This window comes from Furipterus horrens, unplaced genomic scaffold (genome assembly GCF_987537825.1).
Source record: "Furipterus horrens unplaced genomic scaffold, mFurHor1.1.pri manual_scaffold_2, whole genome shotgun sequence".
NCBI classification, from domain to species: domain Eukaryota; kingdom Metazoa; phylum Chordata; class Mammalia; order Chiroptera; family Furipteridae; genus Furipterus; species Furipterus horrens.
In genome coordinates, this window is record NW_028327172.1 from 6,281,175 (window position 1) to 6,298,439 (window position 17,265).

Genomic DNA, 17,265 nt, shown 5'->3' on the forward strand with positions numbered 1-17,265 from the left:
AGCCGCCTCATCGGCAGCCAGTTGGAGCACATAGCAGATTAATGGAGGCCGAGCAAATAGACAGAATGTTTATTAGCTGTGCCAGCGGGTGCCTAGTGCCTGTAAATGGTTGCCGTACGGGTTGCAGTTGGCAAGGCCCTTCCTGCACTGTTGCGTTGTTAGAGAAGTTACAGGTGGAGAGGTGACCTTGGGCATGGAGATCTGACCTGAAATCATCTCACTGACCTTCCTGGGAGAGGGCGTATGCCTTGCTGGTGGTCCTGGAATGCGGGGGCGGGGGGCTTGGTCCTTCCTTCCTGGCCCCTGGCTTCTAATTTTCCCCTCCCTTCCCTCCCTCCCAGGCCGGATCGCCATCCCCCTCCCCGTCGGTGTGTATGCCACTGAGCCTCTCGTGGGCAGGGCGGTGGCGCCAGCTGCATCCACAGGTAGGATTCCGTGATCCTCCCCAGAGCCCTGTCCAGGGCCACTGCCACACTCAGCGCCAGAGGCCTAGGTATTGGGGCAAGTCTGCAACAGCCAGATCTCAAGAAGCAAGCTACAAGGGGCCAGTGTACCCCAGGGTGGCAAAGCTGGTACTGAAACCGTCTATGGAGCCGAGGCTCCTTCTCCCCAGGTTATAAAAATATTCGCAATTATACTTACCTAGTAGTATTAATGGTAAAAGGCCTAAAAGTATTTATATTAAAAACCCATCTTCATGGTTTTTGTAACATTCTAGCAAAAACACAAAGAAAATAATCACCCCAATTCTTCCACAGGAAAATGCCACTTGGAACTCGAGTTTCGGACCTTCGAATTCCAGCCCGTCCACCTAGCCTCCCCTGCTGCTCTAGATTCTGTTCCAGCCGCGCAGCGGCCCGCCCCAGGGGCTAAGGCGGCGGCTCTTCGGCGTGGGGAAAGTCGCCGAACCGGACGTACCCGTTCGCGCCAGTTGCCACGCCCCCAAAGCCAGCCCGACCGGGGTTTCCCGGGGACTCGGGGCGGGATGGAGTGAGGCCAAGGTCACCCGCGGGGCGATCAACTGGGGTCCCTGGCAACAAAACGTTCCGCACCGCGGGGACAGTACGCAGCTCTCCCAGTTCGGCACCGAGCAGCAGGGCCGAGGGGCAGAGGCCGGCCGGGGCCGCATGGAGGGCCCAAGGCAGGAGGATCCACGGCCCAGAAAGTTAGCGGCGGCCGGGCCCGCCCCCGAGGGAGGGGCCACGCGGCTGCATGACCCTCCGAGAGCGTAAAAGAGCGCAGGGAGGGGGCGCCCTAGAGCGGCGCGAACGCGACCGCTGGGGATGGGTTAGCAGGCGGGGTGCGCACGTGTATGTATCGGAGTGCGGGGACCCTTCCGGCGGCCGGGACTACAAGTTCCAGGGTGCTCAGCGGTGCGCCTGGGTTTTTCTGGCCGCGCGGCCCGCGGTCTTGGAGCAGGTAGCCGCTGGCTGGCACGCGCCACCCGGTTCCGGAGTAAATAGGGAGAGGCTCTTCTGAGCACCGTAATTAGAGTTCAAGTGGGCGGGGAGCCGCTCCGTGCCACCCGCTCATGTCTCTACAGGGCCGAGTGTCCGGCCGCCTGGCACAGCTGCGTGTGGCGGGGCAGCTCCTCGGCGCCCCGAGCCCCTGGCCAGGCCCCTCAGCGGGGGTCACGCGGACCCGCAGCAGTGTGTGCGGTCCCCCGGCCTCCCTGGGCGCCTGCGGTCCCTGCGCGCGGACCCCAGCGGGAGTTGGGGCTTGGGGGGCGGCGGCGGCGGGGCGGAGAGCTGGGGTGCGCACCTGGGCCCCCCTGGCCATGGCGGCGAAGGTGGACCTGAACACCTCCACCGACTGGAAGGAGGCAAAATGTAAGTGTGAGCAGAACTGGGGCGAGGGGCGACGGCGGCCCCACGTGGGCCTTCCGAGGCTGGACGGCACTCCACCAGCAGGCTCTTCCACCCGAGAGACCTGGGGAAGTTGAGGCCCCCTGGGCCGTGGGGTGGACTCCCCCATTCACAGTCACACACCCCGTGTTCCCAGCTCCACAAAGCAGTTCACCCCGGACCAGGTCCAGGTTCCCTGTCAGGGGTCTTGTGAAGAAGGTGGCCTTACCGCACTGGAATGAGTCACCGGGCAACCCTGGAGATCATCCAGGACCTACCACCTTGCTCCATTGTGCAGGAGGGAAACTGAGGCCCAGTACTTTAACGGAATAGCCCAAGGTCACTTGGGAGTTTGTGGCAGAGTTGACATTTAGTTTCCGAACTCCCAAAGTTTTGCATGGTATGGTTTCTCAAGTGGTGGCATTTTAGGCATAGTGGCAGGGACTGGGCTGAGGGGATAGTGCTCTGAATGGAGTCCCACCTGGTGGGATCAGATAACTCCAAGGAGGGGCCTCCCTGGGCAGGCCTGTCCCACCTCCACCCTCCTACCCGGAGGGCCTGCCTCTCTTGGCACATGGTCTGGTGCCCTTTCGCCCTCCTTACTGGCTTCCTGCCACTTGTAAGCAGTCCCTGCGCCATTCCTGGGGGACACAGGGCAGAGCAGCTGGGGAGCAGGGCAGAGATGGGGCATTGTCTCTGTGAGAATAGTGACCTCGCCCCCACAGGATGGGCATGCCCCTCCTCCCTTCCAGCACAGAGCCAGGGAGGTAGGCAGCCTGACCTGCAGAGCCCCAAATAGCCGGGGGAGCCTGTTCCAGCTGCCCCTGCCCTTCAGGGTGTGCTCCCTGGGCCCTAGTGACCATTCCCGGCTGGATCCCCTTTCAAAAGGGCAGGGAAAGCAGCTCATTGGCTGTGCCCGCCCATGGAGAGGCTTGGGCCAATGGGGCTGAGAAGGCAGGCCTTGGGCAGGCTGCAGTTGGGGATATAGGGAAGGCGTCCTCTCGGCATGGGAGATAAGGTTCACGATGACTTACCACTCCCCACCCCACTCCCCACCCCCATAAGGAATTGCCTGGCCTGCACTGGGATCTTAAAGCGCCCGCAGAAAGCTCTTGACTGCTCTCTGTGAGCACAGTGTTTATGCCCTCAATCCTGGCCCAGAACAGCAGTCAGGGTGGGGAGCAGGGGGCTGGCAGAGGCCTCTGGCGGGGGAACTGCCCCACAGGGAGCCCCGCTCCTTCTCTGTCAATGGACAGTAACCCAGGATGGTGGGACAGAGCTAGGGAGGCCAGGGGCCCAGGCTCCAGCACCGGATCTGCCTCAGTTTCTAGGATCCAGCTCCCTGCCACCGCCATTCCTTGGTGCTGCTGAAAACTTCCAGAGCTCATGAAGCAGGGATCCCCAGGCCACTGCTGTGTCCCTGCTTGGAGCTGGGCCTCCATTCATGTAGTCAGTCCATTTTTATCGATTGCTTTCTATGTGGCCAGCACAGTTCAGGGCTGGGGATTCAGCCATGAGTGATACAGGGAAGGACCCTGGCCTCACAGAGCTTCTGCTCTATGGGGAGGAAACTGGGTAGAGACTATGATCATTCAATGGGACAGTGCCAGGTAAAGGTTAGGCAGATGGGGCCACCTGAGCTCTAGCGTCCAGTCAGGGATGTGTGAGGAGGGCGGCCTGGGCCCAGGTGCCCCAGTACCAGGTGCGAAGCCCCCAGCAGGTATCAGGTGGCAGCTGGTTGGGCATGAGACAGAGGCCTCTGTGTTTCAGCTATCTGTTACTACTGGGTGACAAATGACCCAGTAACCAAGTGGCTTACACAGCAAACATCTCACAGTCTCTGCGGTCAGGAGCCTGGGAGCAGCCTAGCTGGGTGGTTCGGGCTCAGAGTTCTCAGGTGGTCTGGGGATGTGTTGAGGCCTGGAGTGAGCCATTCCCAGGTGGCTCTCGTGCATGAAATGGCCGTTGGCTAGAGGCCCCAGTCCTTCACTACGGGGCCTCCACAGGGCCGCTCCAGTGTCCTCATGACATGGCAGTGGCTTCATCCAGAGCAGATGACCCAAAGAGAGGGGCCATCAGGAGACTAAGCCGGAAGCCACAGTGCCTTTTTGTGACCTTGTTTTTCAAGTCTCGCAGCATCTCTTCTGCTTTATCCCAAGACTTAGCATCAAGTCATGGAATCCAGCCCACGTTCTGAGGGAGGGCAGTTAGGCTCCACCTTTGGAAGGGAAGATCATCAGAGAATTAGGGGTGTATTTTTCACACCATCACACTGGGTCGTGCTGCCTCAGCTGGAGCCTGCCTCTGATGGGGGTCCCAGCTTTGGTCCTTGAAGACCCCACACCTTTGCTACATTCAGTTGACACTTGGGGCAGAGTTACAGTGACATACACCAAGTGGGCAGACCTTCAGTGTACAGTCAGTACTTATCTATAAGTATCCAGCTGTGCCTCGCGCTCTGATCAATAGTGAGAACATTGCCATCACCCTGAAAGGTTCCTTTGCGACCCATTCCAATCAGTACCCTTTCAAGCTAGTTACTCTTCCATTTGTTCATTTCTCCTCTTCTTGAACTTCATAGGAACAGAGGCATACAGTGGGTCGGCGCCTTTTACTTAATGATCTGCGATTTGTGCCCGTTATCGGGTGTGTTAACAGTTTGCTCTTTTTCATCGCTGCATAATATTCCACGGTGTGGACATACCGCAGTTTGTGCCCCTGTTCTATTGATGGGCATTCGGGCTTCCAGTATGGGACTGTTGGGAATAAAGCTGCTCTGAGTATCATGAACATGTCTTTTATGGACATGTGCTCTCACTTCTCCTGGGGACACATCTACATAGGCCTCCCGACGCCTGTCTGTGCCTGAGACGATCCTCTCTCAAAGACTGATGCACAACAACTAAACTCACAAGTTACCGATGTATAGGTCAGAAGGTTGACACGCAGTTCAAGGTGGGGAATTAGAGCAGGAGGTCGGGAAACTCGTGTACCTGGGCAGAGCCTTTTCTCCCCATGGAGAAGCCATGTGGATGCCAAATCGTAGTCTTCAGTTTGCTCAGCAGCATGTGTTCTCAGCTGGGGAGCTGCTTGAATGATTTTGGAAGCTGATCCCACTGCCCAGGGAAGGCTGGGCAAGCTCCCGTGCCAGGGCTGGACCTACCCACCAAGGATTCCAGGGCGCTTGCTCACGATTGCAGCCCATACACAGTGTAGCATGCCTGCTCTGGGCACCGTGTGCAGGATGCCCCGGTCCCACGGCCCAGTGCGTCTTCTGGGCAGGTGGCCAAATTCTGCCTCCCACTAGGCCTTCTTTCTCCACCTTCAAGTGGACTGCCCGCTTCTCTGGGCCCATTCTCCCCTCGGTAAGTAGATAGCGTCAGGCTGGATCTTCCTGAGTAGGAGACATTCAGTCTTTTGCGGGGACCTTGGCAGTATCTGATTACATTGGCCAGGTTTAATTTCTCTAATTCCCTCGTTTTTCCTGCAGGTAGTGCCTTTTCATCAGAAAATTGTAGATACATTGTGCTGTAACGGCAGTTGGGCATAAAGGGACTTATGGTCAGGCACCGGGGGCATCTGGGGACGGTGTCACCACGGGAGGGGCCTGGCCTCCAGGAGAGGGGCCACAGGTCCTCCTGACTGCAGTTGGGGCAGAGCTGTGTGCTAGAAGAGGACGGGCATCAGTGCCATCAGACACGGGCAAGCCCTGGCACCCCTCCTTCCATGCTTCCCGAGCCTCAGTTTCCTCATCTGTGAAATAGGACCAACAACAGCTGATTTGTGGGTTTTGTAGGTTGTACCTGTGTCACATCAAAACCATTTTGTACACAGTGGCCCCCACAGTGTACAGAGGGTTCCCCAGTGGCCCCCTTGGGCCTGTCTCCTCTCTCTGCTGAGCTCTGGCCGTGGTGACACTGAGCTTGAGTAAACTTGGCTCTCCCATGGTCCCAGATGCTGGTGACCTGCATGTCCTGAGTCTCACCTCCTCTCCCTGGTGGCTCAAGAGGACTCATGTCCCAGCCTCAGTGTGCACTGGGCAGGGGCGAGAACTCATTTCACGCAGAGTGGGTGATTTATCCGGTTCATCTGCTGAACTGGGAAATTTGGGGGCACACCTGGGAATTAGAGGGGCCTTCTCCCACTTGTTTTCTGGGGAAGCAGCCTTGGCACGTCCCAGTGTAGATGGAGGTGTGGGACCCGGGGAGAGCAGAAAAGTGCCGAGGGGCCTTGTGCTCTTTGTCCCTGCCGCTCGTGCCCTGGGCCTTGACAAGACCCTGCTCTTAGGGACAGTGAGCCCGCTTGATTAATGTCCCTGCTGCTGTGTTCCCAGAGCCCAGCCATTATCTGCCCTGCCCACCTGGCCTTCTCTGGAAGAGGGGCCTCCCTCCGCACCAGCCTGCCCTCACCTTTCTGAGCGCCGGCTTGCAAAGTGCCATAAAGACACTTCTTAAAACACATCATTGAATTCCCGCTCGCCCGCCGCACTTTATGGCTCTGGCGCAGCCAGCTTCCTCCAGCTCAGCTCTCCCGCCCGGGAGCAGATGAAAGCTTTGGGGTCAGGCCTCCCCATCAAAATGTACTGCAAACCTCTTTTTACAACACCTGCCTCACTGAGCTGTGAAATACTCTCGCCTCCCCGAAAAAGAAAGAAAATTAAACCTGTGTTGTACATCTTTTATAAGAAAAATAAAACTCGCTTGTGCTTTAAGTCTGCATCTGTCTTTTGGGCAAAAGGAGGTGGAAAATGTTCTGCATGTGTGGGGCAGGTGCCCCGTGGGCCCTGCTTCTCTTTCCCCGGCGAGTGAGGAGGGCACCGGGGCGGCCCGCCGACAGGAAGCTGAGGCGGTGACCATGGCACCTGGTGAGAACTGCTGTCGTCTTCTCCTTCCTCCTGAGTCAGACACCAGCACAGTGTGTAGCTCCTCAGGGACCAACTAGGCTGCAGCCGCCTGCAGATGACACGGTGCCCCCCCTCCCCCATGCTGGCTTGGAGATGTGTGTGCTCGGGGACCATGGACTGGAAGGACAGGCTGACAGATGTCCCCAAGGCCAGCACCCAGCCGCTGGTGGCAGAGCTGGGAGCACTGGTTGTCCTCCTTTGTCATTTCTGAGAAGTGGAGTCGTCTTTTGGACTTCGCTGGTCGCTCAGGCCAGGCCATGGAGACTGGGGAGGGGCAGTGCAGGATTACCCAGGGCTGTGCCACACCTGGCCCTGCCTGTGGCTGGGCAAGACGTCTGCTTCTGTAAAGGCAGGGGGTAGCATGCGCCAGATGGTGGCGACCTGAGCCATCTCTAGGCACCCCAGCCTAGTTCCATGGGGTGCCTGGGGCCTGCCCCAGCCAGAGGGACTCAGCTCAGGGGAGTCCTATGGGATCAGTCTGGGCCCCAGCTGACCAGTCTCCGGTGTCACAGGAGGTGCCTTCACTTTCTGGCCCCAAGGCCAGCTGGCTGGGAGTCCCTGCACTGGGGCGTGCCAAGGCCTCAGATGGGGGGGACGTCTTTGGTCACAGTTGTGCGAGATGACAAATACAGGGACCCAAATCATTTAAAAAGCTTCTCCACACACGATGCCCCAGGTTGAAAAAGATGTTTTCCCTTGTTCCATTTTGCCCTCTGAGTCCTGTTTCATCCACAGGAAGGAGAGCTTGTCCCTGGTGGGTCTGTTGCGCTTTACAGCCTCCAGCGTATTTTCACAGCCAGCTTCTCATCCCCAGCAGGCCTGGGCTCCGGGGAAGGCTCGCAGTGACCCTGTTCTAGAGATGAGAAAACTGAGGCTCAGAGAGGCTGGGTGACTTGCCATGACCATCGTGTAGGGCGGTCAAGAGCCCCAGCCCCGGGGCCCAGGCCGCAGGAGAGGCATGGAAACCACAGCGACGGCCTGGACCTGGGCCAGCATGTTGCTTGGATGGGACAGTGGGGCTTTTGTTCTCCAGTCCAGCTGTTCTGGATCGCTTTCCAGTTCTCCACCCCAGTGCTGTCCCCTGCCTCGGGGCTTTTGTACATGCTGTTGCCGCTGCCTGGAAGACTGTTCTCTTACAAAACTTGCCCTCAACGTCCAGATCTCAGCTCGTTTGCTCATTGATTCGTCCCCTGATGTTCACACATGCCATGCCCTGTGCCAGGGGGTGGGAATCCAGAGTAAATATGACAGAGCTAGTGTGGCCAAGGTCAAGTTAGGCATAAAGCATCAACAAGCGGGGAAGGGGTTCCTGGGAGGGGGAGGGCCAGGAGGAGGGGCCTGTAACAGAAGACCAGGCAGGGGGCAGAGCCAGGTCAAAAGCCCTGAGGCAGGGAACAACCTGGCTGTTGGAAGGACAGAAAAGTGATCTGTGTGGCTGCCTGGCTGAGGCGTAGGGGGCAGAATGAAGTGTAGTGGGGGGGGGGGCACAGGAGGAGGTTAAGGAGAGAGGCAGGCCTGTGACTTGGCCATGCTGGGGACCTGGAGTTTGAAATGAGCTTTAAACAGAGACGGCTTCTGAGTTATATTCCTGAGCTCCCTGGGCTGCTGTGTGAGGAACAGACACGGGGAGCCCGTTGGGGCCTGGGGGCTTTGGGGGTCTCTAGGGAACGATGACGAAGGCCTGGCCCCTGGCAGGGGTGAGCAGAAGGCTTGGTTTCTCAGGTTCTGTGAGGCGAAATCTAACAGTTTAGCACGCTGAGGGGCTGGAGGTGCAGCCTTGAGTCGTGAACATAAAGGCTTTTGAGTGCATGGGATCGCTGTGAAGACCCAGGGAGTGGGTGTGGGTTAAGGAAGAGGGGAGGCAGCAAGGAGACTGAGAAGGGGGGCCAGCGAGCCTGGTGAGATCCAGGAGAGAGGGGCCCTGGTGGGGACGAAGGGCTGCAGGTGCTGAGTGCACAGGGGAGGACAGGACTGCCAGGGTGTGGTGTCTCCGACCTTGGCCTTGATGGAGAGGTGGGTCCAGAGAGCTGTGGGCTGGGGCGGGGGGTGGGGGGGGGGCATGGGAGGGACGCAGTGTGGACAGTGGAGGAGGCGGGCAGAGAAATGAAGCCGTAGCTGTGGGGCATGGAATGCAGGGGCGTGAGAATTTTATTTTATAAGATGGGACACCAGAGGGTGTTTGAGGGCAGACAGGACAGTCTAGGGGAGGGGGACTTGCTGGAGCCAGTCCCCTGGAAAGTGAGCCAGGTGGCCTCGGCTGGGAGGAAGGACCTTTATACTCAGACTGAGAGGGAGAACGAGGTGTGGGCAGGTGTGTGTGTGTGTGTGGGGGTCTTGCTGGCTTGATGGGTGGAGGCGGTGGTGTCTGATGGCTGGAGAGTGAGTGAGGGAGGATTGGGAGAGGGGAGATGGGGAGGGAGGCACCCACTTCGACAGCAGAAGCCGGGGAAGACAGGCCACCAGGGGGAGATCAAGAATTTAGAGGGAGCCATGGGCTTGGTGGTGGGATTTTTTTCTAGCAGTTTGCAGCTCTTGGGGCAGACCAGAGAAGTTGGGGGTACTTCCTCCAGGAAGCTGTCCTGGCCTTCCTCTGCTTGGTCAGGTCCCAGGACCTCACCTTGCCTCCCACCTCCAGGCTTGGTGGGTGCTCCATAAATATTTATTAGCTGACTGATCTACATTCAGACCGCCAGGGAGAAGCAGAGCCTGGGAGGAGCTGGCCTTTCCACAGCCCACTCTTAGCCAACTACCAGCAGCGGAGTTCTTAGTACCCAGCTAAGCCTGCTTACTTCTCACCTAACGCACAAGGGAGCCTTCCATACCCGCTCTTTACAGAAGAGGACAACCGAGGCTTGGAGAAGTGCCTTAGCTCCTTCTAATACCAGCACCCACCCCTACTGCCCTGTCCACTCCCAACACACAAAGAAGGGAGGCTTTAGGTAGAAGCCCTTGCCCTGTCTCTCGGATGGCGCGTGGGGTCCTGTGCCCAGTGGGAGGGCACGGGGGTCTGTGCGAGGGGTGGGATGCGGCTGCCAGAAAGTGTGGCTCTGATTTGAGCCAGAACTGAAGTGCATTTGGGGTGCTATGAGCCTTTTTTATGAACCCCACCATAGCGTTGAGCCAGACTGTGAACTGGGCCCTTTCCGTGTGCATGCGTCCTTGAGCGGAAGCTTGGGTGCACCTAGTGACTTTGGCAGGGGAAAGGGCACTTGCAGGGGACCGATTTGTCTCTTGAATACCTGCTCCTTGCAGCATCTCCCCAGAAGGCTCCAGGAGGAGGTCGCCCTTCCTCTCCTTCCACTTCCTCTAAAGGCCCTCCCACCTCTGCACACTTTCTGATGCTTTTTTGAGTCCCGTGTCTGTGGCCTTTGCTGTTTGCTGTCTCCCACCTTCCTGTGGTCTGTGGGGACTGCTCCAGCTGGGGAATGGGGTCCCGTGGAGTGAGGCTGGGCCGAGCACCTGGGCACCCAAGGGGCCTCAGGCCAGCAGGGGGAGCCTGTGAGCCACAAACCTGGACCCCGCTCTGCAGAGACCCCTTCAAGGGGCACTCTGGGCTCCTCTGCCTGGTGCTACCCAAAGGGAGGCCAGGCCCAGGGCCAAGGCCGGAGCAGAGAAACCGGCCTGGGGAGACCCAGAGTCTGTGAGCAGATGGGGAGCCGGCTTTTCATTGACCAGACACAGCTGACCTCCTAACCTTCCAAGCTCCTAATTCCTCACCTGCAGAGCGAGGCCAGTTCCCGCTGTGCCCTTGGTACACGCCGTGCACCAGGAGGGGCACCGGTGGGCATCTGTCAGTGAGAAGCCCTCACCCGAGGCGGGGGAGGGTGTGTGTGCAGATCTGCTTGGTTCTTTGAGGAGGAAGGTTGTCTTGGTTCCCCGTGTCCTGAGCCTATACATAATGTAACTGATTGATCATGTAACTGATGGACAATATAACCCATTTATGACGTAACCGATAATGGAACTGATCGATCAGATAACAGATTGATAATATAACTGATTGATGATGTAAATGATTGCTAATGTAATTGATTGATCACGTAATGGATTGATAATGTAACCAATTGATGATGTAACTGATTGATAATGTAATTGATTCAGTGTCAGTCACCACCTTCCTGGCCTTGGCATGTGTGAGTAAGCTTGGAATTATTCTGCAAGAGGTGTCTTAATCCCCATTCTATAAATGGAGAAATCGGGGACCTTGAGCTTTGGGTGCAGCTGAGAAGTGGCAGAGTTGATTTCTGAACTCGGGTCTGTGGTGCTTGAGAGACGGCCTCTGCCCCCCTGGGCCTCAGTTTCCCCTCCTGAACAAAGAGGGCAGGATAAGATGTTATAGGGGCTTCCAGACTTCAGACCCCAAGTCGTGAGGCCCCTTTCTCCATACCCCCTCCCCCGGAGCCTATGGGAAGGATTGACTCCTAGGACTGGTTCTCATCCTTGGACAAGGTGGGAGTCCTGAGACCTGTGGGGAGTGGGGAAGCCCCCCGGGCTGCTACCCTGCCTGCCTGCCTTGACTCTCCTTCCCGCCTGCCCCACCTTACCCCTGCAGCATTTCTGAAGGGCCTGAGTGACAAGCAGCGGGAGGAACATTACTTCTGCCAGGACTTCATCAGGCTGAAGAAGATCCCGACCTGGAAGGAGACAGCGAAAGGTAGGCCTGCTGGGGAGGCCCCGCTAGCCACCGGTGGGTGGCCTCTTCAGACCCACATCCTGCGAGAATCGTGGAGAGGAGGCCAAGAAGGACGGCAGCAGCAGCGTTTATTGAGTGCTTGCTGTGTGCAGGGCACTTTGCGTGTGTCACCTCGCTTAATTATTAACAAGCCCTGAGGCGGGTTTGGTTTCTATCCCCATGACATGGTTGGGAGGCTGAGCCCAAACCCACCGTCCCATGGCTGTTGAGCTAGGGTTTATAGCTCTGGTGGAGTGGCTTGCAGGGATGTGTGCTGGTGGGTGCCCGGGCCCTGCAAATATAGTCCTGGTGTAACTGGTCACCCAGGCAAGTCATTTAACCCACCTAGGCCGGTCCCAAACCTATCAAACAGGATGGGGGATGCTGATACTGTACCCATGTGTAACGTTGTTGTGAAGATTCCAGACCGCGTGCCTGTGCACACAGTAGGGGCTTAGTCTTCAGGCCCCCTCAGGCAGCTGTTTCTGGAGGTGGACGGGAGTTGATAAAGATGCCTGGCCTGTGGGCCTTGGGGACCTTTCTGTGACCCTACTCTCATCCTCTGCTTGTTCCAGGGTTGACCGTGAAGGTGGAGGAGCCCAAGTACAAAAAGGACAAGCATCTCAACGAGAAGATCTCCCTGTTCCGAGGCGATATCACCAAGCTGGAGGTGGATGCCATCGTCAACGCCGGTGAGTGGGGGCTCCGGGCTGGCCTGAGCCAGAGACATGGCTGCCTCGTCACCTTCGCTCTGGTGTGCCGGGCCAGGCACGGGGGACGCCACCTGGCTCCAGCGGGGCTCGGGTGGCCGGACTAGATGGCCTGCTGGCGCCACGGGAGCCCAGTGTGTCGGCCGAGCGGACTCTTGTTCCCTTGAAACCCTGACCCGCTGCGTCGGGGGCGCCTTGGCTGAGCTGCCTCACAGCTCTGAGACCCATTAGCAGCTGGGAAGAGAGAGCCTGGCTGGAACCGCGCCGGGTTGCCCTTCCGGGAAGGCGGATGCCCCTGACCACCGCTGTCCTTCCTCTGCCTCCCGCCTGAGCCCGCACGCACGGGAGCTCCTGGGGGGAAGGGTGGGGGCAGAGGCCCCTGTGCCCCAGGCTCAGCGTTCTGCGCCAGCTCTTGCTGGCTTGGCGGTTCATTGTGATGAGGTGAGGGGACTGCTGCTCTGTCCCCTCTGGTGGGAGGGGGACGGTGTCTGCTCTCCTCCCAGGCAGTGGTTGTCTGGCCAGGATCAGGAGCGGGGCATCAAGGCATGGTCAAGTCCAGCAGGTGTACATGTGGTTTATGGGACAAGGGCAGGTGGGGCTGAACCCAGGCCTTGCTCACCTGCTTGACAAGCATCACAGGAACGAGCCTCTTTCTTAGAGCAATATTTGGGGACCCGGGAAGACCCTCTTGTCTTGGGCTCCCACTCAGGGGCACCCCCAGAAGCATCTCTAATCGCCTTCCGCTCAGCCTTGGGCTTGTGGCCGTTGTGTCTGACTCCAGCTGGCCATGGAGTAGGGTAGTCAAGGGTCTTGGGGACATGTGACTGCTGCTGATCTGGCTAAGTGACTATGCTCTTGGGCCCATGGAGAGGTGGCCGCTCGGTTGCTCTGGACCTGCTCATTGGGGGCCTGGGTTGCATTTCTGGTAGTGGCCTCGCTCTGCGTGCTTGCCTGCCGATGTTTGCAGAGCTGTGCAGGCACACGAGTGTCCCCTCCCCCCACATTGCTGGTCTCCGAACACAGGTGCAGTGGGAACTTGGGTCATCTTTGGGTTTCTTCTGCGACATTTGCTCATTTCCCTTTGGCCTCTAAGATGGTGGGTGGCAGCAAGGTCTGTGAGTCCATCTGGGGAGACTCGGAGCTAAGACAGGCCAAGATGGCTTGGCAGATGTCACAGCAGCCCAGAGGGGAAGGACGTTCTTGCTGCCTGGACCCAGGAGGGGTTGGTCTGGGGTAGAAGGACCAAACCTTGGGGCTGGGGCTGAGGGGAGAGACCCGCAGGCCCATGGGGCTCCCTGGCCCGGTGTCCCTTGCCCTGTCAGTCTCTGGCCAAGGATGTGGGAGGGACCTTGCTGGCACTTTCCTTGCTGAGCTGCACAGTGGCCAGAGGGAGAAGTGGGGCATCTTATCAGCTCCTTCCCAGCTGGGTAGGTGGTTGGCAGGCCAGGAGAGGGGGTGGGAGCACCAAGGCAGGCTGTCCGCGGGTTACAGATGGAGCGGGTGGGGGCTCTGGAGGGCTGTGGCGTGACTAATGGCCCTTGTGCCTGGCCCGCCTCCGAGTGCAGCGGCTCTGGCAGCCTCTCACACACTCAGAAGCGCTTTGGCCCTGGCTCCCTTTGGCTGCCCTGGGCTGGGGGTGGCAGCGTTGGCCACGTCTCTCCGAGGACTCCCCTTGCCCATGTACCTGTCTGGGCTCCTGTTTCCTCCTTTGTGGGATGGGGGTGGTAGAAACCCAGCTTTGGGGGGTTGGGGACGTTAGGAGCTGCTGCTCATGAACCGCGATGCACACGCAGTGCCTGGCATGAACAGAGGGCCCAGCAGCTGCCGCCGTTGTCAAAGCTAAAATCGATGCCGTTGTTGTCACCCTGGCATCGGCCCTGTCTCAGCGATGAAAAGGGATGCTGGGTGCCTCCCACAGATGGGCAGCTTTCTCCTCCCTCTGCCTGCCTCAGTTTACCCAACACCTCTTGGCATGTTTTCCTGGGATCTCCTTTCTTCTAGAAAGAGCCTCACAGCAGAGGGAACCCAGAATCCTTTTAGAGAATCCCAGGGAATAGCTGAGGTTGGCCCTGGGTTTGGGGGTCCCACACAGAGCTTGCACCCCCTCCAAGTGCTCCATCCAGGTGTTTGCCCAGGCCTGGTATTCAGGTGACCCTGGCACTAATGAGACGTCAGGGGTCCTTGGTGGTCTTGGCACAAGGCCTCACACTGCAGGGGGTGGGGTCTGCCATTTGGCCTGATCCCTGGGGCTCCACTGTCTTGGTTCAGGCCGTCCACTGCCCGCCAGGGGGCAGCAGAGATCGTGGTCCCCACACCAGGCAGTGCCCATAAATCAGCCTGTTTATTGGCAGAATAAAAGTCGAGGCATAGAGGGGCTTTTCTGGGCTGCATAAATCTGGCTTGTGCCTCATGAAACCCATATGTGCTTAATTCATATGTAAAGTTTCAAGCAGGAAGAGAATACATGTCCATTAAATTCTATTTGACTTGATTATAATCATTAGCCGTGAATAATTGCTTCTCAGCGACGGCTGTGGAGCCACCACAATGGGAAAAAGGAGCGAGCAATTACCTAGGGGTGGAAGATTTTAAATTTTTAGTTTAGAAGCCAGGGGTTAGTGTCAGCCCCGTGTGGGTCAGTGGCCTGTGGGGACTGGTGGGGGTCAGAATGAGTTCGGGGCTTGAGGCAGCTTTTGAGCTTCTGGATTCTGTGAGGGTGTGACATGTCCCTGTGGTCAGAATGGGGGTGAGAAGGGTGCCACTGCTGCCTGGCCTTTGCTCTAGTTGCAGGACCATGGAGGGGGAGGCCCCAGGGGAGCTAGGAACAGCCTGTGAGAGAAATGGATGTTGAGACCCCCAAAACCCTCTCTGTCCTGAAGAGCCTTAGGGGCTGGGGAGAACCCCCCAGCCCCTAAGGAGGAACCTGAGGATCCTTGGAGGGAACAGGAGCCAGGTGCCCTTCCTGCCTGTGCGCCCCACTGAGGGACCCAGCCCCAGGCCTCTCTCAGGACTTCAGAAGTTCACATTCTCTTTCCCAGCTGGTCCCCTGGCCTTGGAAGTGCAGGACTGGTTTTGACCCCACTTTGCTGATGTTTGAGATAGGACTGGTGTGTGTGTGTGTGAGAGATGTATGTTGTATGGTATGTGGAAGTAGGGGCTGGGGCAGAGAGTGGAAGGGGGACTGCCTGGCCAGTGGATGACAGGGCTTGAGGTCACAGGGGTCAGGACCAAGTCCCCCCAGTCCTCAGTCACAGTGCCTGCATCCCTGGACCCTCCTCAGCCTGGCTGGCCAAGGCCGCTTGCTCAAGCAGCACCCGGAGAGTCTTAGGCTCCTGCCATCTGTGCTGGCCACGGCTCCTGCCCACGGGGGCACGCAGCATCCATCTTAATTAAATTGGGCTGCCACACTGGCAAGATAAGCCAGGGAGCCCCTGTAGGCCCATGTTCTGGAGCAGGAGGTTCTGGGGGTTAGTGCCTGCCTCTCCCGCTTGGCCTGTGCCCCCCAGACTGTGTCTGGGGAGAGCCATGCTTGGCATCTCTTCCAGGTCTGGGAGTCCCTAGCCCAGGGGGTGTTTCGGCTTCAGAGTAGGTGCAAGATCTTCTCTTTGCCATGGGGGTGTGTGTGTGTGTGACCTTGACTGGGTCATTTCCATGCCCTTGAAGTTCCCAGCATACCAGGTCTGCGCCTATGGACCCCTAGTTCTTGACATACAGCGGAATCCCGGGCAGGAAGTGCCCCAGCACAAAGAAAGACCCCCATTCTTGGCCAGCCCAAGGGTCGGGCTTCTGACTCTGGTCTTCAGGCATAACAGGACAGAGCAGGGATGAATGTGATGCTTTGTGCAAAGACAAAGAATCTTTCACTTGGAAGGTATCCCAGGCCAGCAAGTCAGGGCCATGGACACCGAGGTCAGGAGCTGGGTCATAGGCCCAGCGTTCCTGCCGGTGGCGCCACAGCCTCTGGTCAGATGTGTCTGAGCCTCTGTTTCCTCACCTGAAAAATGGATCATCATTGTTCATGCTGGCGTGAGGATGACATGCGTTCAGGCTTGGCCAGTGCTGTGCCCAGGGCCTGACACATAGGGAGCCCCCAGGAAATTCTTATTGGTAAGTCAAGAGCAAGAGCAACGAAGTAGAATATAATATGACAAAGCACTGGAAGCAAAGTCTGAACAAAGTGCCATGCAACGCCGTAGGGACCAATTAGTTCTGCGGGGAGGTGGCGGGAGGCGAGGCGGGTCAGTGAGGCCTTTGACAGGCCCAGGCATGTGGGCCGGGCCGTGCAGATGGGGTGGGAAGCCATCTCTCACAGTCACAAGCTGGCCTCACTGGGAGTTTTTTTAAGCTGCTTATTTATTTAAAATAAGGCATGAAGTGGCACTCTGTTTCCTTAAGTCTCGGGGCTTTGATTTGTGGTTTGCCAGCTGCTTATCGTCCCCTCCTCCAGCCAAGTCAGCCAAGCTCATCCCTCTGCGGCCTGGAGGGCCCCCTCGCTGTCCCTGGGCCGGCGTGCAGAGTCAGTGATTTAGAGACCCTGTTGATGGACTAGCAAGCAGGGGGCCGGGGGACTCTGGTTGCCTTGTGGGAAGTGATCTGACGCTAAACTGTCGCCGTAAATCGCTTTATCTGTCACTTCAGATTTAAATGTGTTTGCTGAGTCTTGCCTCTACTGCCAACGGCAGCAACCTCTCCGCAGTGGACGAGGTGGGCAGGTGCAGGTCGGGGGGACCTGTGAGCAGCAGCAGATCTTGCTGGGCCCTGTTCCCAGCCGGGTGAGGACTGGCCCCTTCCCTCGATGCTGACCCCTCAGTGGCCCCCCGCCGCATCTGTGAGGCAGGCAGGACTATGAGCCCCATTTTCAGCAGTCAGACCAAGGCTCAGGAAAAGAGATAACACACCCCAGCTTGGCAGGTGACTGAGTCGGAATATGAACTCATGCGTGGCCTTTCCTTTGTTCGGCAGACATATGTGGTGGGCCTATTGTGCAACAGGCATTGGGGTATGCCCTGCGCTACAAAAGACACAGTCTCTAACCCAAAATTTGGGATGAGGCATGTGAATGACAAGAGACAGCAAAGTGTATGAGAGATGGGAGTCCTGCCTGCAGGGGGTGGGAGGCAATCAGGAAAGCTACCT

General features: G+C 58.0%; 1 protein-coding gene across 5 annotated transcripts in view; it reads left to right on the forward strand.

Moving 5' to 3' along the window:
* The first annotated feature begins 1,282 nt into the window (after positions 1-1,282).
* MACROD1 (mono-ADP ribosylhydrolase 1) overlaps positions 1,283-17,265 on the forward strand; it is a 135,541-nt gene continuing 119,558 nt past the window's right edge. For 2 of the 5 annotated variants that reach the window (XM_090259612.1, XM_090259633.1), the window contains exons 1-3: positions 1,285-1,829; positions 11,300-11,401; positions 11,995-12,111. In XM_090259612.1, the coding sequence (XP_090115738.1) occupies positions 1,532-1,829; positions 11,300-11,401; positions 11,995-12,111 (517 nt within the window). In that variant the 5' untranslated portion in view covers positions 1,285-1,531. Of the gene's footprint in view, positions 1,830-11,299; positions 11,402-11,994; positions 12,112-17,265 lie in introns of all 5 variants that reach the window. The other 3 variants (XM_090259624.1, XM_090259641.1, XM_090259617.1) reach the window with 3 other exon arrangements.